Source organism: Hyla sarda, chromosome 5, assembly GCF_029499605.1.
Source record: "Hyla sarda isolate aHylSar1 chromosome 5, aHylSar1.hap1, whole genome shotgun sequence".
Classification (NCBI taxonomy): domain Eukaryota; kingdom Metazoa; phylum Chordata; class Amphibia; order Anura; family Hylidae; genus Hyla; species Hyla sarda.
In genome coordinates this window covers 258,481,381-258,507,048 of record NC_079193.1, presented here as the reverse complement: position 1 = coordinate 258,507,048, position 25,668 = coordinate 258,481,381, and the positions used below count along the sequence as shown (strand labels likewise).

The following is a 25,668-nucleotide window of genomic DNA, read 5'->3' as shown; positions in this document are numbered from 1 at the left end:
TGGGGGCATTATATGTGAGGGGCGCATGATGGAGGCATTATATGTGAGGGGCGCATGATGGGGGCATTATATGTGAGGGGCGCATGATGGGGGCATTATATGTGAGGGGCACATGATGGGGGCATTATATGTGAGGGGCGCATGATGGGGGCATTATATGTGAGGGGCGCATGATGGGGGCATTATATGTGAGGGGCGCATGATGGGGGCATTATATGTGAGGGGCGCATGATGGGGGCATTATATGTGAGGGGCGCATGATGGGGGGCATTATATGTGAGGGGCGCATGATGGGGGCATTATATGTGAGGGGCGCATGATGGGGGCATTATATGTGAGGGGAACATGATGGGGGCATTATATGTGAGGGGCGCGTGATGGGGGCATTATATGTGAGGGGCGCATGATGGGGGCATTATATGTGAGGGGTGCATGATGGGGGCATTATATGTGAGGGGCGCATGATGGGGGCATTATATGTGAGGGGTGCATGATGGGGGCATTATATGTGAGGGGCGCATGATGGGGGCATTATATGTGAGGGGCACATGATGGGGGCATTATATGTGAGGGGCACATGATGGGGGCATTATATGTGAGGGGCGCATGCGGCCCAGCCTCACCCAGCCTCTACCTCCAGTGGCCCCCAGATAATTTGACCCCTGGTCTAGAACAACATACTCTGCACAGAACGGTTGTATGTGAATGGCTGTGGACTGGCTACTCAATACCTAACTTGTTATGCTGGTTTACAAAGCAGCAGAAAAGCACAGAAGCAGAGGAAAGTTAGTGCAGTGTTTGCGTCCTCTGAGGAAGACTCTAGCTTCTTCTTATGGAGGAACATAATGGCTGTCTCTAATAGGAGAACACTGGGGCTGCCTGTTAGAGGGGACACAGTGGCTGCTTGTATTGGGAACATGAGAATTTTGCTGGGAAGATATGATGCAGCAGCCATTGTTCTCAACAGAATTTTGCTGCACCATTTACACTACGGAATTTCTACAGCAGAACTTCTGGACCCCAGAACATGTACATGTTCATTCTTTGGGCGGAATTCACTCTGGAATGGATTGTCATCTATTGAGATGGCGTATTTCAAAGTGGTCCTAGCGAAGGTTTGTTTTGCTGGTCCCCATTCCTGATGGGATCTCCACCTGGAATATCTCTGTATTGTGAATGAGCCCTAATTGTACTCCATGTTCCCTCCATACATGTTTTTCAAAAAATAAAGGACCGATGGAACCATTTTAACAATAACAATTGCTCAGACAGGAAACAGATTCTCACTAAAGAGATCCATTGGGGTACTGAGATTTATTTTTCAAGGGGTACTCCGCTGCTCAGCATTTGGAACAAACTTTTCCGAACGCTGGAGCCGGCGCCGGGAGCTTGTGACGTTATAGCCCCACCCCCTCATGACGTCATGCCCCGCCCCCTCAAAACAAATGTGTAAGTGTATGGGTCCATGCACACTACAGATACCCAGCCCAGAATAAATTCTGAGCGAAATCCATTGTTCCCAAAGGGAAATCTGCTGCTCAGTACACACAAATGCCATGTTCACATGGCCAAATATGGGTGGAATTTGGAAAATACGGGTGGACATTTCACACATTTGCTTGATTCAGAGGCACTAGGACCATTCGGAAATATGCCTTCTTAATAGACAGCAATGCATTTCTGAGTGGAATCCGCAGAAACATTGAATGTTTTTGCAGACACCAGAATCAGGATTTTGCCATGTGCACAGTGCAGCAAAATCCTATTGAAATCAATAGGACTCTGCTGCAAGGGAATTTCTGAGTGGAAAATTCCCATGGAATTCTACCGTGTGAACATAGCCTTAGTCAACAGGACTTTTCCTTCTGATGTTTATTTCCTGCAATTACATTCTTCACCAAGTAAGCGCCGGGCATCATCTGCAATGGATTGTGTCTGCTTCTACAATACAATGCCATGGCAGTAAATGGTCCGAAGCTGCAACATTTCACTTGGCCTCTAAGACAAGTATTGCAATGTTTTTTGCAAATAAACTGCCATATTTTTCTACTCCTGTATGACCTCTTTAAAGGGTTTATCCAGTGGAATGACTTACTACGTCACTACCTGGATATGTTCCTTGTAAATGATCCTGTCTGATATGCATGGCTCCTGTGGCCCCTGTGATCTTCTCTGGCTGCTTAATATTCTTGACCATCCTTCCCTCCCCTTGACTCAGATACTACATTTCCCAGGAATCATTGCAGCTCATCTCTGCCGTCCAACTGACTCTCTAAGAGCAGCTCCCTGACCCTCCTGCTCTGAGCAGCAGAAAGAGATTCAGTGTGTGATTGGATAAGGCTGCACACACCTCCCAGTTCTCAGCACTAAAGGGAGAATGAGTCATCAATGCAGGGCAGAAACCACATGGTCTGTGTCTCTCAGGAGGGTGGGGGCTACTTTCAGAAAGGGATTTGGACAGAGACAAACCACATAGCAGTATGGCACATTTTTCTCACTCCCTGCATGTTAGAAACAACTGAAAGAGGGGGAAACTGCTCTATATGACTAATGAATTATATTTAGACAATTAAATAGGTTGATGAGAGGTAAAGGATGGGCTATGGGTTTAGTTCCCCCTAGTATCTCTAATTTTTTATGGTCCCCAGGCTGCCTACAAAAATAATAAACACTTTAACTCACCTTCTGCTGCTCTCTCATAGCTCTGGTATCAAGACGCCCCATCCACAGCTGGTGACACAGCTTTTCCTGGAGCTGCAGAGAGTCTACAGCCAGAGGAGCTGACAGTGCCAGCGCTAATCACTGGCCGAGGTGGGACACTCCAACGACCAGTGACTGGCGGAGGGGCACTGTGACATCACATCTACATCTCCAGTCGGCTCCACTGAAGCAGACTGTCAGCGGAGACCGGATCCCTGAGCTACGAGGGAGCGGTGGAAGATAAGTTAAAGGGGTTATCCAGGATTTTTTTTTATATATATATCAACTGGCTCCGGAAAGTTAAACAGATTTGTAAATTACTTCTATTAAAAAAATCTTAATCCTGTCAGTACTTATGAGCTTCTGAAGTTAAGGTTGTTCTTTTCTGTCTAAGTGCTCTCTGATGACACGTGTCTCGGGAACCGCCCAGTTTAGAAGAAAATCCCCATAGCAAACCTCTTCTAAACTGGGCGGTTCCCGAGACGCGTGTCATCAGAGAGCACCTAGACAGAAAAGAACAACCTTAACTTCAGAAGCTCATTAGTACTGAAAGGATTAAGATTTTTTAATAGAAGTAATTTACAAATCTGTTTAACTTTCTGGAGCCAGTTGATATATAAAAAAAAGTAATTTTTCCTGGATAACCCCTTTAAAGTGTTTCTTATTTTGTAGACATCCAGGGGAAATAGTAAATTAACTCATTCCATTAACGATCATTGGTAAAGTGGAAAAAACGTATTAGTGTTGGGACATTTTACAGAAAACAAAAACGTTTTCTGTTCCAAAGGACAGCTTTTCTAAAAAATTTATGTAGGTTACATTTATTTTCTCAAGAACATATACAAAAGTTAAAGCATTTTTAACTGGTTAAATGACATTGCCATATATTGAAATGATCACATAATTACCTTTGGCTTTCCAGTGGAGCCACTGGTATAAAGGATGAAAAGAGGATCTTCTGAATCCAACCACTCAGGTTCACACTCATCATCCGCCTCCGCCATCAGCTCATCCAGCCACCTGTCAGTATCTGGATTCCAGGCAGTCTGCAGACGGGGCCAAAACATTTATCAGCGACCGGCAATACCAATAAGCATGAACAGCTGCAAAACATAATGTACTGTGCACTAATGTCAAGAATAGAAATGTTCATGATGACTATTCTTTCCTTGGTGTGCCTACATAGACTCAGAGTAAACATGCTCATATATCTAGTACTGTTTTTTCAAACAGCATGTCTCCAGCGGTTGCAAAACTACAACCCCCAGCATGCCCGGACAGCCAAAGGCTGTCCGGGCATGCTGGGGGTTGTAGTTTTGCAACCGCTGGAGACAGGCTGATTGGATAACACTGATCTAGCAGCTTTGTCTTTCACTGTGAACGTGATGTCAGCAGGTAATGATGACCCAAAAGACAAAAACATCATTGGCAAGAGAAGAAGAAGGAGATAATAAGACAATAGAAAATAAGAAAAAAATAGAATAGTGGTAGAGGAAAAAAAAATTGTCTAATACCGTAAATAAAGAATATAGTTTCAATTACCTGAAGCTTTGTTTTGTTCTGGTTGTTTAACCTCCCACTGAGGTGCCTCACCACAATGCAATTTTTCACAGTATGTGCCCTTTGTGACAGAGAAAAAAGACAATTTTAACAAGTAATATTACAGTATATTATCTAACACATAAGTACATGTCGAGCTTACTATCTGCACATGCCAAGCACTATAAAATCTCATAAAGTCAACATAAAAATTCAGAGCCCCTTTTCCTACTAAGGCTAAGTTTCCACTTGTTTTTTTTTTCTGGCAGTTTTTGGAGATCTGCCACTGCAGTTTTTGAGCCAAAGCCAGAAGTGTATTCAAAAGGAATAGGACATATTAAGGAAAGACTTATACTTCTCCTCCCTTATGGATCCACTTCTGACTTTGGCTCAAAAACTGCTGTGGCAGATATCCAAAAACTGCCTGAAAAAAAAAACAAGTGGAAACTTAGCCTAACTCTATTGGACTTCAAAGTGCCTAATCCTTAGGCCCTGTTCACACATACCGAATTTTCGTGCAGAATTCAGCATTGAAATTCCACCAGAAATTTCGGAGCAGCAGAGTCCCATTGTATGCAATGGGATTCTGCTACACTGTGCACACGGCAGAATTTCCACGTCAGATGTTTCTGATTTCTGTGTCCGTAGAAAGAATAAAGCTGTTCATTCTTTCTGCGGACTCTGCACGGAATGCATAGCCGTCTATCAGATGGCGCATTCCTGTGCGATCCTAGTGTTGGCATATTATGCCGGCGCCTGCAGTCTCCAGAATGTCGGCACGGAGATTTTCCTTGTGGACATTCTGAAGTGTGAACATAGCCTTAGTCTCCTGGGAGATGTTTATGACAGTAGCTTTTTCATTTCAGCCCATTGAAATAGATCTAAACCCTGAGTAGAGCATACATGCCTATTGTAGGTTTAGGAAAGCTACTGTAGTTGTCAACCAAATAGCACTGGGTCACATGCTATGTCTCTAAGGGGTACGTGCATTGTCCTAAAACTGCTTTTAATATGCAGCAAAGTCTATGATCACAGCCTTGGGGGTACTTTCATGTTTTCATGTTTTTAAGTTAAAGGGGTTATCCAGGAAAAAACTTTTTTTTTATATATCAACTGGCTCCAGAAAGTTAAACAGATTTGTAAATTACTTGAATTAAAAAAATCTTAATCCTTTCAGTACTTATGAGCTTCTGAAGTTAAGGTTGTTCTTTTCTGTCTAAGTGCTCTCTGATGACACCTGTCTCGGGAACCGCCCAGTTTAGAAGAGGTTTGCTATGGGGATTTGCTTCTAAACTGGGCGGTTCCCGAGACACGTGTCATCAGAGAGCACTTAGATAGAAAAGAACAAACTTAACTTCAGAAGCTCATAAGTACTGAAAGGATTAAGATTTTTTAATAGAAGTAATTTACAAATCTGTTTAACTTTCTGAAGCCAGTTGATATATATATAAAACGTTTTTTCCTGGATAACCCCTTTAAGGGTACTTAGTGTAGAAACACTGAAAGACAAATATGTAAGCATAAGGGCTCATGCACACTACAGATATTCCCCTCAGAATAAATTATAAGCAGAATCCACGTGCAACAGAATCCAATCAATCTCAATGGGATTCTGCTGTTCCGTAACAAATTTTCCGATGCGGATTTGGATTCCACTGAAAGAGTGAACGTGTTCATTCTTTCTACAGGATCCGTTTGGAAAAGCCCATTAGTCAATGGGACTTTTCTTTCTGACTTCTATTTACCGCAGTTTAAGAGGTTATCAAGCAGGGGTGGAGGTTTTTCAAAAATATGCCCATATAACAAAATAAACCTTTACTTCCTCTTGCGCTCCTGTGGTGTGACATTTGCAACAATGGTTTTATTTTTACAAGATTAAAGATGGATATGATGGACCTATTTTGATTAATTTTGCAACACATTATAACAGTCCCATTGACTTATACCGATCACGAGAATTGGGGTCGTGTCTTCTTATTTGAATGAAGCATTGGTCAAACATATAATAGGTGATGAATGTGTAATAAGTAGGGGCAGGGGCGGACATATCACTTATTCAGCCGGTTCGGCTGCACAGGGGCCCAGCGTGTTAGGGGGCCCACCTAGTAGCCCAGGTCACAGCCTGGGCCTCACAGTTTGGGCCCCTGCAGGACCCCCTGCCAGTACTTCATACTATATGCTGCAGCAACAGGTCCCGGACCTGCCGCTGACAGCAGTAATTTACCTTTAAACCGTCCGGGCGAGACGGACAGGCCAGGGGCTGATGGGAACAGACGTGCGCCGCGCAGGCACGCACGTCTGTTCCAAGCCCCTGATGTCACGTGTCATGACCTCTTACCCCGGCAGAAGCAGCAAACCCTCCCGCCTCACACGGCCGCATCGCTGAGCAGATAAGGTGAGGAGAGCGACGGTCGGGTGCAGGGCGGTGGGGGAGGGGATTGTAATGATGATGAAGAGGACAGGATGGGTGTTGAAGAGGTTGGTGGTGTAATGATAAGAAGGATTGGGGGTCTGGGAGAGCGTAATGTTGATAAGGAGGACCAGAAGGGGGGTCAGGGGTGTAGTGATCAGGGGGTTTAATGTTGATGAGAAGGACTGGGGGGGGGTGTCAGCTGTATAATACTGATGAGGTGCTTAAGGTATATGGGGTGATGAGAAGACTGAGGATGGAGTGCGTGGGGTGTATGGGGGTGATGAGGAGACTGAGGATGGAGTGCATGGGGTGTATGGGGGTGATGAGGATGGGGTGTATGGGGTGATGAGGAGACTGAGGATGGAGTTCATGGGGTGTATGGGATGATGAGGAGACTGAGGATGGAGTGCATGGGGGGACGAGGAGACTGAGGATGCAGTGCATGGGTTGTATGGGGGTGATGAGGATGGGGTGTATGGGGTGATGAGGAGAATAAGGATGGAGTTCATGGGGTGTATGGGATGATGAGGAGACTGAGGATGGAGTGCATGGGGTGTATGGGATGATGAGGAGACTGAGGATGGAGTTCATGGGGTGTATGGGATGATGAGGAGACTGAGGATGGAGTGCATGGGGGGACGAGGAGACTGAGGATGCAGTGCATGGGTTGTATGGGGTGAAGAGGATGGAGTGCATGGGGTGATGAGGAGACTTAGGATGGAGTGCATGGGGTGATGAGGAGACTGAGGATGGAGTGCATGGGGTGTATGGGGTGATGAGAAGACTGAGGATGGGGTGCGTGGGGTGTATGGGGTGATGAGGAGACTGAGGATGGGGTATATGGGGGTGATGAGGAGACCGAGGATGGAGTGTGTGGGGTGTATGGGGTGATGAGAAGACTGAGGATGGGTTGTGTGGGGTGTATGGGGTGATGAGACTGAGGATGGGGTGCGTGGGGTGTATGGGGGTGATGATTAGACTGAGGATGGGTTGTATGGGGTGTATGGGGGGATGAGACTGAGGATGGGGTGCGTGGGGTGTATGGGGGAGATAAGGAGACTGAGGATGGGTTGCGTGGGGTGTATGGGGGTGATGATTAGACTGAGGATGGGTTGTATGGGGTGTATGGGGGGATGAGACTGAGGATGGGGTGCATGGGGTGTATGGGGGAGATAAGGAGACTGAGGATGGGTTATGTGGGGTGTATGGGGTGATGAGGAGACTGAGGATGGAGTGCGTGGGGTGTATGGGGTGATTCAGTGGTGTATAGTGGTTGGCAGTATTATATTAATAGAGTACAGTGGTTGGCAGTATTATATTCAGGGGTACAGTGGTTGGCAGTATTATATTCAGGGGTACAGTGATTGGCAGTATTCAGGGGGTACAGTGGTTGGCAGTATTAGATTCGGGGGTACAGTGGTTGGCAGTATTATATTCGGGGGTACAGTGGTTGGCAGTATTCAGGGGGTACAGTGGTTGCAGTATTATATTCAGGGGGTACAGTATTTGGCAAGGTTATAATGATTATTGTCATCATACAGAGGATGAGGATCTACTGACAAATTAAGGAACCAATGATGTCCAGGTGTCAGACTCTGCAGAGAAGATGGAAGAAGTCCTGGTTTCTGGACCAGATGAAGAAGAAAAGTAAAGACAACAGAGAAGACGTCACTCAGGTCAGTGATATCATTGTGTATTTTCCTAACTGTCCCATCAGAGCTGTAGTCACTGATATCATTGTGTAGTCTCCTGACTGTCCCATCAGCTGTAGTCACTTCAGACATGATGGGAGTTGCAGCTTTCCAACATCTCGGGAGCCACTTGAACCAAGGTGATTGGTAGGGGTCCCATGAGTCAGACCCCCACCATAAAAATGGGCTGTTTATTTGAAAATGCCTGGGCCTATTTTTGGTCCCAGTCTGGCCCTGCCTGTAAGTCACTTCTAACACTAAGGATAAGAAGCAAAGGAACCAGGGGGTGCCAAGGGGTGTCGTGCTAAGTCCAGGGGTGCGAATGTAAAGGGGAGCACTGCCCTCTGCCTCCCAGCTAGATACGGGTCAGGCTGACCCGGGGGAGTACTCACTGGGCCGCACACTGAGAGGGACAGGGGCCACCCGGAGCCCACCTCAGGAGCCGTTCCATCCACCTGTGGTGGACAAGGCAAGTGGCGACACTACACGTGCGGGGTAAGTAGAGGCACTCCGATGGGGTCTAGGTACATGAGGGAGCACAGTGCTGGGGTGGGGGGGCCCAGGCACATTCCTTGCACAGGGGCCCTCTGGTGTCTGTGTCCGCCCCTGAGTAGGGGTCCCAGACCAAAGACCCTATTAATCAGGAGAACAGAGGGGACCTATACACTCTCATTAAACAGAGCGCTGGTCAAGTATGCACAATATGGCAGCATTCAGCTATCTTAGTCCAATAGAATTTATATGGAGAAGAAGTCCGGACGTACGACTGCTGATTCATTCAAATGGTGAACGTGGGACTTCTCCCTATCTGAGGGGTCACAGGGTCAAGTGATCAGACACTAATTGCATATTACAATAGGTATGGTAAAAGTAAGAAGTTAGTCATACTTTTCCTTGCATTTGTGCATAGCCTCATCTGCGATATGTTTCAGGTTGATGAGTTTTTCTCCTCTGAACACACCATCTGAAAAAGAAGACATTTCAGGACTGATAACCACAAACTATACTGATATGTTTACATGCAAATATTTCTGCATCTGGAATAAATCCTCACATATATTGCACCAACAACCCTACAGAGATGTATGGAACCACAAATCTGTCCGGTGTGAACACATGGCTTAATCTAGGCCAGTGGTTCTTAAAGGGGTACTCCCGTGGAAAACTTTTTTTTTTTTTTAATCAACTGGTGCCAGAAAGTTAAACATATTTGTAAATCACTTCTATTAAAAAATCTTAATCATTCCAGTACTTTTTAGGGGCTGTATACTAAAGAGAAATCCCAAAAAGAAATGCATTTCCTCTGATGTCATGACCACAGTGCTCTCTGCTGTCTATTTTAGGAGCTGTCTAGAGCAGCATATGTTTGCTATGGGGATTTTTATTGCTATGGGGACATTAGGTTGGCAGTATTCCCCCTCATTAGGCAGGCAGTGTTCCCCCACATTAGGCAGGCAGTGTTCCCCCACATTAGGCAGGCAGTGTTCCCCCACATTAGGTTGGCAGTGTTCCCCCACATTAGGCAGGCAGTGTTCCCCCACATTAGGTGCAGCAGTGTTCCCCCACATTAGGCAGGCAGTGTTCCCCCACATTAGGAAGACAGTGTTCCCCCCACATTATGTAGGCCAGTGGTCTTCAACCTGCAAACCTCCAGATGTTGCAAAACTACAACTCCCGGTCTCGGGACCGGTGGTCGGAGCACCGGAGATGACATGCCGCTGGTCACTTACCAAGCTGGCCAGCGCGCGTCTTCCTCCTTCTCAATCCTCCGTTCCTCAGCGCCTTCGTTTCTATGGGCGCCGATGACGTCCCGGTGTGCGCTATCTGCCGGTGGCCCCAGCGTTTTTAAACTTAACGCGGGGCCGCAGGGAGTTAATAGTGATGGGGGGGAATTGCCCCGTCACTACAGGATGGGCAAACACCGGCTCAGCTCGGGGCCCCAAGCAATTGCTTGGTTTGCTTGTCCCGTTGCGAACTACCCCGCTGAACCCCTGGGACTAACTCACCGAACTCCTAGGGTTCGATGGAACCCAGGTTAAGAACCACTGATCTAGGCCATGGCCAGCTCTACGAGGCTTTTCATACCTGCAGTAATAAGGACAGCACACTGCGAGTCCAGGATTCTTTCACAAAGGGAATCGGAGGAAAATCCTGCAAACTAAAACAATATACATTAGGCGCAGCTTGTCAGCGTTCCATTTCAAAATGCATCTTGTAGGTAATATGAATGAAATAGGCAAATGTTTATGTCTTTATATACAAATTAAACACAAAAGATAGCAGGCGGCAAAAAAGGAAATGAAGAAAAAAAAAACCTATGTAAATATTCTGCGTCATTTTACTGATTTCAGTTTACATTGTGTTTTCTCTCCAGTTATGTCCGAAGCTAAATTTGGGATTCTGCTGGCATGTTTGTTACCATAGAGCAGTGGATTAAGTAGGATTAATGTGTATTACATATTAGTGCTCATTCACAGAGCTAAGCCTCAGGGTGCTGCCGTACATCGGGTGCCGTATGTGAGGAGATTCTAGAAGAATGGTTTCTAAGGGAGTATGACCCTGTACTGTACATACTTAAGTATAATATAGATGTAAGCTCAGAGGTGTGACAGCTCAAAGATTGCTTGGCACCATAATGCAACCCCGTACAGGACCCCAAAAATGCTGTGATCATATTCTTTCAGTCTAGAGCTCATTTGTTTATTCTAGTGAAAATCAGATTTTCCTACGCTGACTTGATCAACCTGCCAAGTCATAACGACTGATAAAGCAGATTTCCCTTCTGGCGGATGTTCTGCAGTAGCACAAGCATTTTACTTATAGAAGCTCAATAGGACCATGTCTAGTATTCCCTTCTTAAAAAGTGATGGCATATAGCTAGGCCACTAGGGCTGGGCGGTATACCGGTTCATACCGAATACCGAAATTTTTGTGCTGCAGGATATGAATTTTAACCCATACCGCAATACCGGTTTGGCCCCTCCCCCTCGGGAATGAATGAATTATCAGCCAGCCCAGCGCTGCGCTGTCCCCATTGGGGAACTAATCATATGTGACCCGCGAGCGCTGTTCTGCCCCCCCCCCCCCCCATTAATTATCAGCCCAGCGCTACTACTCACATATGTCACCCGCAAGCGCTGCCCTCCTGGTCCTACTGTTTGTTGCGGCCGCCAGCGCTGACACTCTATACCAGTGGTCTTCAACCTCCAGATGTTGCAAAACTACAAGTTGTAGTTTTGCAACATCTGCAGGTCCGCAGATTGCAAACCACTGCTTTATACTGTATCCCTATGCCCGGGCTGCAAAAGGTAAACAAAATAAACTTTAACTCACCTTCCCCGTCGGTCCGGACCAGCTTCCCAGGGAATGGAACGTCGGACAGCCGTCAGCCTATCACCGGCCGCAGCGATGTTCCACCTCGGCCGGTGATAGGTTGAGCCCACTGTCATGTTAGAAGCCGGCTTCTTACATGAGAGTGGGCTCAGCCTATCACCGGCCGAGGCCGAACATCGCTGCGGCCGGTGATAGGCTGACGGCTGCCGACGTTCACGTCCCCAGCGTAAGGCCGACGTCGGAACATGCGTTAGTTTATTTTGTTTACCTTTTGCAGCCCGGGCATAGGGATACTGCACAGTATAGAGTGTGTCAGCGCCAGTGGCCGCAACAAACAGGAGGACAAGGAGGCAGCGCTTGGGGACAGTGCTGCGCTGGGCTAATAATTAATTTTGGGGGAGGGGGGGGGGAATACCGTTATATACCATGGAACCGCCATAAGTTACAAAAATACCGCGATTCACATATTTGGCCATACCGCCCAGCCCTATAGGCCACTTCATGATTATGGGGGTCTGACCTCTAGGACCCCACCAATCCTGAGAAAGAAGAGTCTGCAGCAATAAATTAACCCTGTAAGCCCCTGTAAATTATTTCCCAGCACAGCGGTGCACATCCCCCCACTGTGCAGGGGAACTGCAGCACAGCTTCATTCAAGTAAATGGGGCAGATGCAGTTCCCTGCACAGCAAGGAGGCAAGGAACACCCAGTGGATGTGCTGCGGACCCTTATTTCTCAGGATCGGTAGGGGTCCTAAAGGTCAGTCCCCCAATGATCTTGAAGAGAGTCTACCATCAAGTGTGGCACAATTAAACTACTGGGATTGCTTGATGTGCTTTATCATAATCATAGTCATGTCCACCAAAGAGCTAATTTACATTGAATAAAAACAGACAGGACTGGTGGGGGTACATCCTATATGCTATATGCCATTATTTTAGGAAAGTGGAATAACCATTTAAAAGCAGCAGTAATGCCAAGTCACATTAAGCATTTAGCAAAACCTGAGCTACAAGATGTTACATAAATGTAAAAAATGTAAAAACCTAATTTACATATAGAAACTGAAAACCATATTTTTAGGTAACATTTTATGATTTAAAATTGCCAAAAAAAATGCTAAAAACAAAGACTAAGGCTTTCACACACAGCACTATGATGGAGTTCTAGTAACACTTTCCAGCTATGCATCTTGAAGGGGTACTCCGGTGAAAAACTTTTTTTTTTTTTTTTTAAAGCAACTGGTACCAGAAAGTTAAACAGATTTGTAAATTACTTCTATTAAAAAACCTTAATCCTTCCTGTACTTATTAGCTGCTGAATACTACAGCGGAAATTATTTTCTTTTTGAAACACAGAGCTGTCTGCTGACATCATGAGCACAGTGCTCTCTGCTGACATCTCTGTCCATTTGATGAACTGTCCAGAACAGCATATGTTTGCTATGGGGATTTCCTTTTACTCTGGACAGTTCCTAAAATGGACAGAGATGTCAGCAGAGAGCGCTGTGCTCGTGATGTCAGCAGAGAGCTCTGTGTTTCAAACGGAAAATAATTTTCACTGTAGTATTCAGCAGCTAATAAGTACAGGAAGGATTAAGATTTTTTAATAGAAGTAATTTACAAATCTGTTTAACTTTCTGGCACCAGTTGATTTAAAAAAAAAAAAAAAAACGTTTTTTCACGGAGTACCCCTTTAACTTGTCTTAACAGAAGTACCTACCACTATAGAGTGAACTGCACCAATCCTCGCACATGCCAGCATTGCATATACTAGCTCTGGGATCATTGGCAAATAGATGGCCACCCTGTCTCCTTTCTTCACTCCTTTAAAATAAAAACAATATATGATTGGACATTACATTAAAACCTTGTAAGTGTTACATTTGCTTAATGCGCAATGATTCTACTGCCATCTGTGAATCTACCATGTTATCTGTAAATCAACACACACAGTGAAATGAATGTAATGTATGTGTAATACAGTAAAGATGAAAGCGAGTTCCAGCATGAGATAAGTACTATATTTAATACATTTATATTTAATTTATAAAACTTTATGTAAAACTTGTCTTTCCTCAGAATTGCTTAGCAAAGCAATAATAAAATGAATGTAACTGTTACTTATTTCCTATTACAGTGACCCCCCCCCCCCCGACCTACGATGGCCCCGACATACGATCATTTCAACATACGATGACCTCTCAGAGGCAGCATCAACATACGATGCTTTTGTATGTCGGGGCCATCGCATAAATGGCTATCCGGCAGCACAGACTGCTTCAGCTGCCACCGGATAGCTGTTTACGGTGCCCCGTGTGGTCCGCTGACGATCACTTACCTGTCCTCGGGGCTCCGGAGCGTCCTCTTCGGGATCCCCTACATCGTCGGCGCTCTCCATCGTCGTCATCACGTCGCTGCGCACGTCGTCCAGTCATCCAATAGGAGCGGCGTGCGTAACAACGTGATGGCGGTGACGGAGAGCGAGGATGCCGGGGAAGCAGAGGCCTTGCCGGAGTGTCGGGGACACCCCGGGGACGCGGCGACAGCGATGGACGGCGACTTCCCGGGCAGCGGTGACGGTCCGGAGTGGCGGGGACAGGTGAGTACAACTTCCTATACCAGTGGTCTTCAACCTGCGGACCTCCAGATGTTGCAAAACTACAACTCCCAGCATGCCCGGACAGCCGTTGGCTGTCCGGGCATGCTGGGTGTTGTAGTTTTGCAACATCTGGAGGTCCGCAGGTTGTAGACCACTGTCCTATACTTTACATTGCACGGATCCCTCAACATACGATGGTTTCAACAAACGATGGTCCATTTGGAACGGATTACCATTGTATGTTGAGGGACCACTGTAATTGTACGTCAAGGTTAGACCCTGATTCATTACCTTCCCCTATGAAAGACCATTGCAATTGTATTTTTTAACTAGCTATTGTAAAACAGACAATTATATTGTAGGAGATAACCAAAAGCAATCGTGAACTTATCAACCGAGGGTCATTTACTGTGCCCTTGTGCTTCCTCTCATAACTATCAAACTTGCTTCTCGGTTTGCCTTCAAAGGATTCATGATGAAAATGACAGATCCACTTTAATCCATTTTGTCATTCATCCCATTGACCTATAAGGGATCTACCAGGTCAGTTAATTTCCAAGGCAAATTGTTCTTATGCAGCTATCTTCATCAATACCACCATGATTAAATGGACCACTGCTCCTTCAAATCAGAGACAAAGGAGACCTGTTCTTATGATCTGTGGGGGTCTCAGTAGTCAGCCCCTTTTACCTATCCCGTGCATAAGTTTTGATCTAGTTACAACCCCTTTAAAACATAATAAACCTAAGAGTAGACTACAAAACGAAGCAACATAAGAATTATGTGCACACCTCTTGACGACCACTGATGAAGATGTGATTCCACAGTAATATGCGTTGGGCTCTAGAAGTGGGATATTTTCATCCTTTCATTATTTACTTGTATTGAACCACTTATTATATTTTATTTATTGTTGTTACATATACTTTTCACATTGTCCTGAGATATTTCATATAATGTATATTTACTGCATATGGGTGAGCGTTTGTATTTTATGTATGTGTATAGAGCCAATGCCTTATTATAGATATGAGTTGCTGGGGTGAAGCTTACTGTTACGCCGAGTGCTCCGGGTCCCTGCTGACCGGGAGCGCTGTACTACTGTCTCCGGCGGGGATGCGACCCGCGTAGCAGGACGCGCCCGCCCGCGGCTCACATCCCAGTCTCCTCACCTGCCCCGTCCTCCGTCCGCTCAGTCCCGGCGCGCGCGCGCCGGCTCTCTGAGATTTAAAGGGTCAGTGCGCCATTGATTGGCGCCTGGCCCAATCAGTACCTGCACCTGTGTCCAGGCTTATTTAAACCCACTTCCCCTTCCTGTCCTGGCCGGATCTTGTTGCCTTGTGCCAGTGAAAGTGTTTTGTGTATGTTCCTAGCCTGTGTTCCAGACCTTCTGCTGTTGCCCCTGACTACGACCCTTGCTGCCTGCCCTGACCTTCTGCTACGTCCGACCTTGCTCTTGCCTTGTCCTTCTGTACCACGCCAGTCTCAGCAGTCAGTGAGGTTGAGCCGCTACCAGTGGACACGACCTGGTTGCTACCGCCGCAGCAAGACCATCCCGCTTTGCGGCGGGCTCTGGCAAATACCAGTAGCAACTTAGAACCGGTCCACGCCAATCCCTGTCTGACACAGAGGATCCACCACCAGCCTGCCGAATCCTGACACTTACGATCATGAACCCTCCTGTTTTAAGATGTTTTGAACATAATATGCAGCATCCGATAGGACTATTACATAGCAGTGCTGATCACCTGTTGTGTGACATACCTAACCAAAGATGGCATGACATATCCAAAAACATGTAAGCTGCACATACTTTACTGCATTCATTAAGTGAAAGTCTAATTACCTTTGAGCAACAGGACATATTTCCACAAATATTAAGCTACGATAGGCTATTAAAAGGTATCTGTTTTTTTAAATTAAAGTAAAATGGAATCTGACACCAGGGTTCACAGATATTGGTCTGGTTGCTGATGTATGACCAATGCTTTCTCCCGCCCACCCTGGACCTCCCTGTCAAGCAATAAGATTAAAGCAGGGAGAAATATTCATGAGGAAGGCGGTGACATTGGCCGATGCGGGAGGGAGAAAGTGTTGCTCATACAGCAGAAGCCGCCTCCATTGCGCACAACAAAGAATTTAAATATAAGAAACCAGACCAATATCTCCTGAATGGCTGCACCATTCTGTGTTAGAAGCAGGGTCAACTGTGCTATCTACCTGTATATTCAGGTTAGTGAGGGTAACCCTGCTGTCAGATTCCCTTTAAAGGGGTACTCCACCCCTAGACATCTTATCCCCTATCCAAAGGATAGGGGATAAGATGTCTGATTGCGGGGGTCCTGCCGCTGGGGACCCCCACAATATTGCATGCGGCACCCACCTGTTTCTTGTCCGGAAGAGCTGGAGGGTCTGGGTCGCGACCAAGGGAACGGAAGTCTGTGACGTCAAGACTCTGCCCCCGTGTGACATCCCGCCCCGCCCCCTCAATGCAAGTCTATGGGAGGGGGCGTGAGTTGTGACGTCACGGACTTCCGTTCCCGTGGTCGCGACCCAGACCCTCCAGCGCTTCCGGACAAGAAACAGGTGGGTGCCACATGCAATATTGCGGGGGTCCCCAGCGGCGGAACCCCCGCGATTTGGATAGGGGAAAAGATGTCTAGGGGTGGAGTACCCCTTTAAGTCTGGTCACTGTACAATATTTGCATACACTAATAACAAGCAGATATCTATTTTGAGGAATTGAAACAAAGTACTTCAGAAAGCTGCTGAACTTGTCATTATATAATGATTCAGCTTTTTTAATATTAAAGCAGAAAACCCCATTAAACATAAAACCTCCCGTTTTAGCAAAGATCAAATGTCAATCATCTATCAAAGTCTCCACGGACATCCTGAACATTTACCATGAATGCTGACCATTGGGTGTAAGACTGTTTCAACTACTTTATAGTATAGGAAACCATGACAGGTATAATTAACAGTAATGACTAACTGCCCATGGTTATAAAGTGAGTCAATCATTGATAGCTACCGCATATTGAACCTCTTCCATCCAAGTGTTCTAACATTTGTAAATGTATCACACAATTTATATGTTGCTATTAAACGTTATTTCATGCTTCATAAAAAAGGTAGAAAACAAACAGTCGTCACTATGGGAGAGCTTTTGGATTGACAATTATGATTCATGGCTGAGATAGCTATATACCTGCAGTCGGCGTCTTGTCTAACCTTTCCTGTTTCTTTTGTCCCCTCACGTACATTTTGTTACATTTAGTTTAAATGAGAGCCTTCACTGGCGACATTTGGCTTTTAGCAGCTCGCTTATTCATCGGATAAGGCTACGACTAAGGAACATGGGATCCAAAACGAGTTAGACCTGTGCATTTTTCCTGCTATTGTTCCATTTCATCTGTCTTTGTGGAGTCTAATCCGTTTGAAGACGTTTTAAATATATATGAAGTTATTAAGAAGTGCTGGCTATAACATTAGTTCTATATTTGGGAGCTAGGCCGTCCACCATGCCCTGGTGAACTGACTATACCGTAACTTGTTAAAGGGGTTATCCAGGAACAGAAAAACAGACCTAATTTATTTCAAAGACCACTCCCTGACTGTCTCCAATTTGGGTGTGTTATTACAACGTGGCTCCATTCACTTCAATGGATCTGAGCTGCAGAACCACACTCAACCTGGAGACAGACATGGAGTGGTCTTTGGAAGAAATTATCTTTGTTTTTCGATTCCTGGATAACCCCTTTAAAATTACAGAACATTTTAAACATACAGCATAGAACTGATTGGGATGTAAATGTATAATTTCTCATCATTTTTTTTATAAAAATAGAATTGTATTTGTGAAATACTAATGTTTTTACAATGGTTTTAAAGTTTTTACTATGTGTACTCATAAAGGGTCATGTTATCAATCTGCCGGAAAACTAAACTGTCTGGCTTTGCCCATAACAGCCAATCACAGCTCAGCTTTCATATCTTAATGAGCGCTGCTAAAACAAAATTGGTTGTTATGGATAGAACCAGACAGTTTTGGCTTCAGGCAGATTGCTAACTCTGGGCCATTGCAATGTGTTCTATTTTCCCCATAAACCAATTTTTATGTAATATACAGATTTTGTACTAAAGCTGAAATATTGGCCCAGATTTATCAAACTTTGTGAGGGAAAACTGGAGTGATTTTCCCACAGCAACCAATCACAGCTCAGCTTTCACTTTACCAGAGCTCGTTAGCTGAGCTGTGATTGGTCGCTGTGGAAAGATCACTCCAGCTTTTCCCTCACACAGTTTGATAAATCTTATTCCTATTTTTGCTACCCATATCTTTCCTATGATAACTATTTTATTGCCTATGAACAAAGTTATGGGACCGATTACCAATTACATGGTTTATATTAACATATGAAGCGAAATATTCTAAATCTGTAAAATTTTATCATCCTTGTGTCGGCAGCCATCTTAACGTGACATCAGAATCACTTTACCTAAATTCCTTAAGACATTTGCAAACTTGCAAACTTGTTTGAGTAACTCGGCATAGGAGATCACTGAAGAATCAGCGGGTGAATTGCCTTCCCTGAAATACATAAGAACAAGGAATATGTCAGTTTTATTTTCATATCTCTATACGTATCTCTATTGGATATGTCTAGTACCTTGTAGCTGTCTGAATGCTGTGGTGCCGTTAGTTTCCTGCAAAGCAGCATTTAATAAATAATCAACTTCAATCCCCGCTCCCAGCACCTAGTAAGTAGACAAGGGGGTGGAGCTGCAGCAGCATGTAGTCACACCGCCTCCCACCTCCTTCCAGCCAATCAGGTTTGACTGACACCCTGGATGCTGGGCTTTCCATAAGATTCCCCGCACTCAGGGTGTCAATCAAGTCTAAGTGGTTGGGAGAAGCATAGAGGCAGCATGACTACATGTCACTGCAGCGCCACCCTATGTCTATTTACTGTATACCAGGAGCTGAAATTAAAGTTAATTGTTACAAAAATGCTGATTCATAGCAGTTGATTAAATGAAAATGCTAAACTTAGGGAGACTTATGGGAACAGCATTCAAACATTGTGCCCGACAGCTATGAGGTACTGGCCATCGCTTACCGTATATACTCAAGTATAAGCCGACTCGAATATAAGCTGAGGAATAATTTGACCCAAAAAAAAACAGGAAAAGTTATTGACTCGACTATAAGCCTAGGATGGGAAACACATCAACCCCCCATGTCATCATCCCCCCCTGTCATCATCCAGACCCCCGTCATTAACACCCCCGTCATCATCACCCTGTCATCATCACCCTGTCATCATCACCCTGTCATCATCACCCTGTCATTATCACCCCGTCATCATCACCCTGTCATTATCACTCCCTTCATCATCACCCCGTCATCATCACCCCGTCATCATCCCCCCCCCCCTACATCATCACCGCCTGTCAATCCCTTCATCAGCGGTCTTCAAGTTGTAGTTTTGAAACATCTGGAGGTCCGCAGGTTGAAGACCACTGCGGCCTTCGTCATCATCCAGACCCCCCTTTAGTTTTCTACTCACCTCCCCTCGGTGGGAAGGAAGGGTGAGCTGGTCCGGGCCATCTATTCTGCAGGGACTGTCCGGTGGGGAGGGTTTGTCGTTCCGGGCTGTTCATTTTCACCGGGGGGGCCCTCTTCTCCACTCTGGGCAGGCCCCGGACTAGTGACGTTGCCTTGATGACGACGCATAGGGACATTCATGCACAGGGACGTCTGCTGCGTACGGATGTCCATGTGCGTCGTTGTCAAGGCAACGTCACTTGGCCGGGGCCGGCCCGGAGCGGAGAAGAGGGCCCCCCCGGTGAAGATGAACAGCCCGGAACGACTAACCCTCCCCACCGGACGGTCCCTGCAGCATAGATGGCGCGGACACACCAGAGGAGTGTGAGAACTTTGTTCCAGACACAAGTGACATAGCCCTAAATATTTCTCTTTAAATGTAATACAATTCTTACACCCCCTAGTCACTATATTTTAGTATATGTAAGGCTTGTAGTTTGTGGCTTTCTGTACTGCAGAGGACTTTGAAACAAACAGAAAAAGAGGAAAAGTACCGTAAGCGCATGTTCACTTGGACTAAAACTATGCTTTAAATGTCACCCAAAATCAGTGCAGAATCTATCATGCAGAATTTGGTGTTGATTTTAATGTGGTTTTCCAGTGTCACATATTTTTTCCCTGTCATTTATCAACACTTTTGAGACATAAATTTCACCTGATCATTCCAACTTGAAGCACCTGCACCCCTATATACCTTGACAGGGGCCAACTACTTTAGAGAGGTTGTCCAAACAAAACAAAACAAAAATTCCTGGGCTGGTGGTTGTATAAAAAAAATATATAAAACACAAACTACACTCTGCAGCTGCCGCACCAACACTCCTAGTCCTCCACTGGTTTCTGCTTCCTCTGGGTTGTGTGACCTCCGGATCGTACAGGATCTGTCATTTATTGGCTGAGTGGGCAGGTCCTCTGGAAGAAGCAGCGATCAGCAGAGGCACCCTTAACCCAGGACAACTCATTCAATGGTTAATGACCTTACACTGTATACTGAACACAATGGTAAAACGGTAAACTCCTGTACCCTAGAGATGGTGGAAAATGTTCCCAAAAAGGATTGATATGATGCCTGGTTCTCTGAGCCTTCATATTACTTTTCATGTGCATTATTGTTGTATTGCTAGGATAGGATAATAGGGGAGGTAGAAGTGCTTCATAATATTGTACATTCTCTTTTTCTTTACTATACTGGTTAATAGGGATCGACCGATTATCGGTTTGGCCGGGGGGGGATAAATAGCCGTTAACTTATACCGGAATATCGGTATAAGTTATCGGCTATCGGCCCTAACCTCCACAGAATATCGGTATCGGCCCTAAAAAACGATATCGGGCGATCCCTACTGGTTAATGGAGTGAATGCTCAAGCTGATGAAATGATCTCTCTACTTACACAAGTCATATGACCCATATATTATTACATTCATTTAAATATGTTTCATTATTATACGGGTTATTGAGTTTATCTGAAGCACAAGCAGTGATAACAGCATTTAAGTATAGACTGACTATTAAATGACTATTATAAAACAATAAAATCACCCAGAGAAAAAAAGTAAGAGAGAGTACTACATTTGCAAAAACGTTTTATTTTATCGTGTGAGTGTGAACTAAGTCTCCAGCCTAGACATCACAGTTGTAAAGCAGTAATGTGCTTTATCTTGACCACGATATCATTGTATATGGGTGTAACAGATCCGACTGCATGTACTAAATACACAACTGTTCTCAGGCACTTCACCAGTTAAAGGGACGCAGATCCTTATAAAGGGCTGTGTACACAAGTCATGCCCTGAGCCCTACCTTACTGACGTGGAACCAGATGTTGTTATAGCCGTCTACTGTTAACACAAAACATGCAAGTATACAGACTACAATATAATCTTCCATTATTTGAAGTACAACTACTACATAGTACACGAATAAAAGACCACCAGAAAGACATCAGAGTTTTTATATTCCAAACTAAACAGGAAATGAACCAAGAACCCCACATGAGAACCCTACCTTTTTCTATCGCCATTGTTCTATATAAAGATGACAACGCTGTTTACTACCTTTATAAGTCACATCTACAGAAAACATATGATGTATAGTTCTTAGTGAACCATGAAAATGTGGCACATTTTATGGCAAATGTATTTCTCTGTGAATTAGATGAACTTGTTAGAACAGGGTACTAGGTCTGGATCAATGTTTACATAAGTGGTACATATCAAAATTACATCACCATTAAAGGGGTACTCCGCCCCAAAGGATAGGGGATAAGATATCTGATCGCGGGGGTCCCTGCACTCGGCGTTCGCTTAGAGCATCGGGTGCAGCACCGGAGGCTCGTGACGTCACGGCCCACCTCGCTCGTGATCTCGCGGCCACGCCCCCTCAATGCAAGTCTATGGGTGGGGGTGCGACAGCCGTCATGCCCCTTCCCACAGACTTGCATTGAGGGGGCATGGCCGTGATGTCACGAGTGGGGTGTGACCGTGATGTCACGAGCCTCCGCCCCGCATCGTCAGTCATCCAGCACGAAGCGAAGTTCGCTCTGTGCACCGGATGTCTGGGGTGCCGCAGCCAAGATCGCGGGGGTCCCCAGCTTCCTGATCTGATATATACAGTATACAGTACATTGTATATCTTCTGCTGTACACAGTAACATTTTTACCCAAATAACATAGCCAAGGTTCATGTGTACAAATAAGCTTCCCTGGCTGCTTTATGTTATAGAATACAGTGACCCCCCGACTTATGATGGCCCCGACATATGATCATTTCAACATATGATGGCCTCTCAGAGCCCATCGTATGTTGAAGGCAGCATCGACATATGATGCTGCTGTGTGTCGGGGCCATCGTACAAACAGCTATCTGACAGCGCTGACAACTTCAGCAACTGACAGATAGTTGTTTAATGTGCCCCGTTCTGCCTCCTGTTACTCACCTGCTGTCCTGCTAGCTCACGCAGGCTTCCACTGTGAGCTCTGTGTAAGCCCCGCCCCCCAGTGCAGCCATAACCAATAGCCTGCAGCATCTTGCTGCAGGCATCCAATGAGCTGCTGGCTGCCCTCCCCTTCCTTTCCTATAGAGCTGTAGTCGGCAGGATCGTAATGGAGGACATTCTGTTCCCCCTGAAGGTATTTAAAGAACTGTACAGTACTGTATGTGATGTCACACATCACATACAATACATAGACACACTATACACCCCATACATCAATGTTTCCCTATCAGTGTGCCTCCAGCTGTTGCAAAACTATAACTCCCAGCATGCCCAGACAGTCAATGGCTGTACATGCATGCTGGGAGTTGTAGTTGTGCAACAGCTGGAGGCACCCTGGTTTGTTAAACAATCCCCATACACTCCACATACAATGGTCGTCCCAGAACCAATTAGCAGTTTCCCATAGAGATATGTATTCAACATACAATGGTTCCGAGGCCCCAGAACCAATTACCATTTTTACATAGACATATGTACTCGACATATGATGGTTTCAACATATGACGGTTCTCCTGGAACCAATTAATATCATATGTTGAGGGACCACTGTAGATGTAAAATGCTTGATTACAGAATTACGTTGGAATTGTTTACAAGTTTATTCAAAGAGGCAAAGTTATGCCCCATCAAAACTTGGCAAAGCTCAAAAGCCCCATAGGCAATAAAAAGTTGTTTGGGGAACTGTCCTCTGTTTTCGGGAAGAGAGGTGGTATCCTATGGATAGAGTAGAACTTCGCATCCTGGGCTAACCCCTTTACGCCATGAATCCAGCATCTGTAGTCTGAGCATAGCCTTACTGTTGGAGAACATTTACAACCACATACAACCTAGTCTAAAGGTACTTATAGGTACTCATACATGTTACTGACAACAAATAATTTTAACCAAAACAATTGTTTGTGAGGCAAAATTAAACAACAAAAGTCATCTGTGTTTAAAATTCACAGCCAAAATGTCCTAAGAAAGATTGTTCATTCTTTGTGCGGTGCCATTGATCATATATGACCATGTATGTTTTATCAACTGTAAGAGTTAATAAGGACTAAAATGTGTCTGATTGTGTCTGTAAAAGGATCATTCATCACAGATCAGAGGACTGTCCTAATACCATCAACTTACTTCTGCCTAACTTCCCCATACACATGGCGAACATTCATGTTTCCTCTATGGCAAGGGAGGTGGTAAGCGAAAGATGAAAAGCTCTGGCGCTGGATAATCCCTTCCATAACAATAGGATTTGGCAGTGACAATCCATCAAGTCCGACCCCTCTATCCCCCGACATCATCTGCCATTGGGGAATCAGGAGGCCACAATACACCTTGGACGATCATCCAAATAACATATACCATGTATCTAAACAATAAAGCAATCTACAATGAGATATATTCATGCAAAGCTCAAATCTGTTTGTCACCGTCCTTACCAGGTCATTGAGATCTATCCGTATGTCCTTTAAGTCATTTAATATCTACCCTGTTTACCACAAGGAACTAAGAATATCACAGAATGGTGACACATGGGCTCTGCTCCTTTGTAATGAGGACAGAATGTAGTCCATCTTTACTCAACACTGTAACAAGATGCAAGTGATGACTATCCAAAAACTGAAATTATCTTTACAATCTGGGTCATTTCCAAAATAGCTTCAAGGCTTTGGCGAGTTTTGTGGACGATGTTCTAGAATAACTTGTTATTTATTAATGTAAATCTCTGCCCTTTCTGTGCTTAGTAGTGATGTGGACAATCCTACTCAATGATTAACAGCTAGCTGTATATAAGTGTGCACATAAAAAGCTGTCAATCACTGATTAGGACCTCCCACTTGACTACTTAGCCCAAAATTAACAGAGGTTTACATGAATGCATGACAAGTTATTCCGGAATTATTTCCTCAAAGCTATATATTAATCTGCTAAGCTCCTTCATGCAGATTGTAACAACAAGAAAAGAGAAATACACCACAAAAAAAAAGGCACACCAGTAGTGGCTGAAAAATATATAACAATCTTTATTTTATATATATACACAAAACATAATACCTAATTAGACAGACATGTAAAGAACATTTAAAAAGGCCAAAATGGACATGCCACAACTGGGGGAGTCCCTAGGACCCCTACCAGGGCACTGTACTAATAATAGATAACACTATGTCCCTTTTGGCCCAACAATACTGTCTCCCATAAAATGAGTACTCCCCCCCCCCCCGTTGTGGAATGGTCATTTTGGCCTTTTTAAATGTTTTTAACATGTCTGTCTAATTAGGTATTATGTTGTGTGTACATATAAAATAAAGATTTTATTGCAGAAAAGAGACTCCTATTATAGTGCAAATCTTTCTTTACTGGCTTAAACTATCAGCAAAGAGTTAACATAAATCAGCAGAAAAAAACTTTAGGTAGCAACAGGTACATCATTAGTCACTGTATCCACCAATCAGCATGCAGCCCAGGTAATATAAGGAGTGGATGTCCCCTCATAGTCCTCTTTCTTTGCTGAATGGCTCAAGATAAGTGCTCATATATAATTTTTTCTTGTGTAATTATATATATATACCATTTCACCTATTGCTTTCAGTTTCCCCATATATAGTTTTCTGCAGCTCCGGGTACTGAATACTAGTCCCAGTGGCGTTCACAATACAAAGACATTGTCCGTCTGTTTTTTCTTCTGTTCTTTCATCACTACCTGTCTTTCCTTCTTATATGTATCTAGGTTTTTACTGTACCTTTCCCTCCTTATAGGCATCTGCCTGTATCTGTCCGCATCCAGTAATGCTCC

At 44.8% G+C, this 25,668-nt stretch overlaps 1 protein-coding gene across 2 annotated transcripts in view; it reads right to left on the bottom strand.

Moving 5' to 3' along the window:
- LOC130273971 (acetyl-coenzyme A synthetase, cytoplasmic-like) overlaps positions 1-25,668 on the bottom strand; it is a 77,602-nt gene that overhangs the window by 40,506 nt on the left and 11,428 nt on the right. For both annotated transcript variants that reach the window (XR_008844187.1, XM_056521584.1), the window contains exons 3-8: positions 18,780-18,871; positions 13,399-13,502; positions 10,429-10,501; positions 9,232-9,307; positions 4,243-4,321; positions 3,609-3,746 (exon numbers count right to left, since the gene is read on the bottom strand). Coding sequence is in view for 1 of the 2 variants with exons in the window: in XM_056521584.1 (XP_056377559.1) it covers positions 3,609-3,746; positions 4,243-4,321; positions 9,232-9,307; positions 10,429-10,501; positions 13,399-13,502; positions 18,780-18,871 (562 nt within the window). In the remaining variant the exon portion in view is untranslated. The remainder of the gene's footprint in view (positions 1-3,608; positions 3,747-4,242; positions 4,322-9,231; positions 9,308-10,428; positions 10,502-13,398; positions 13,503-18,779; positions 18,872-25,668) is intronic.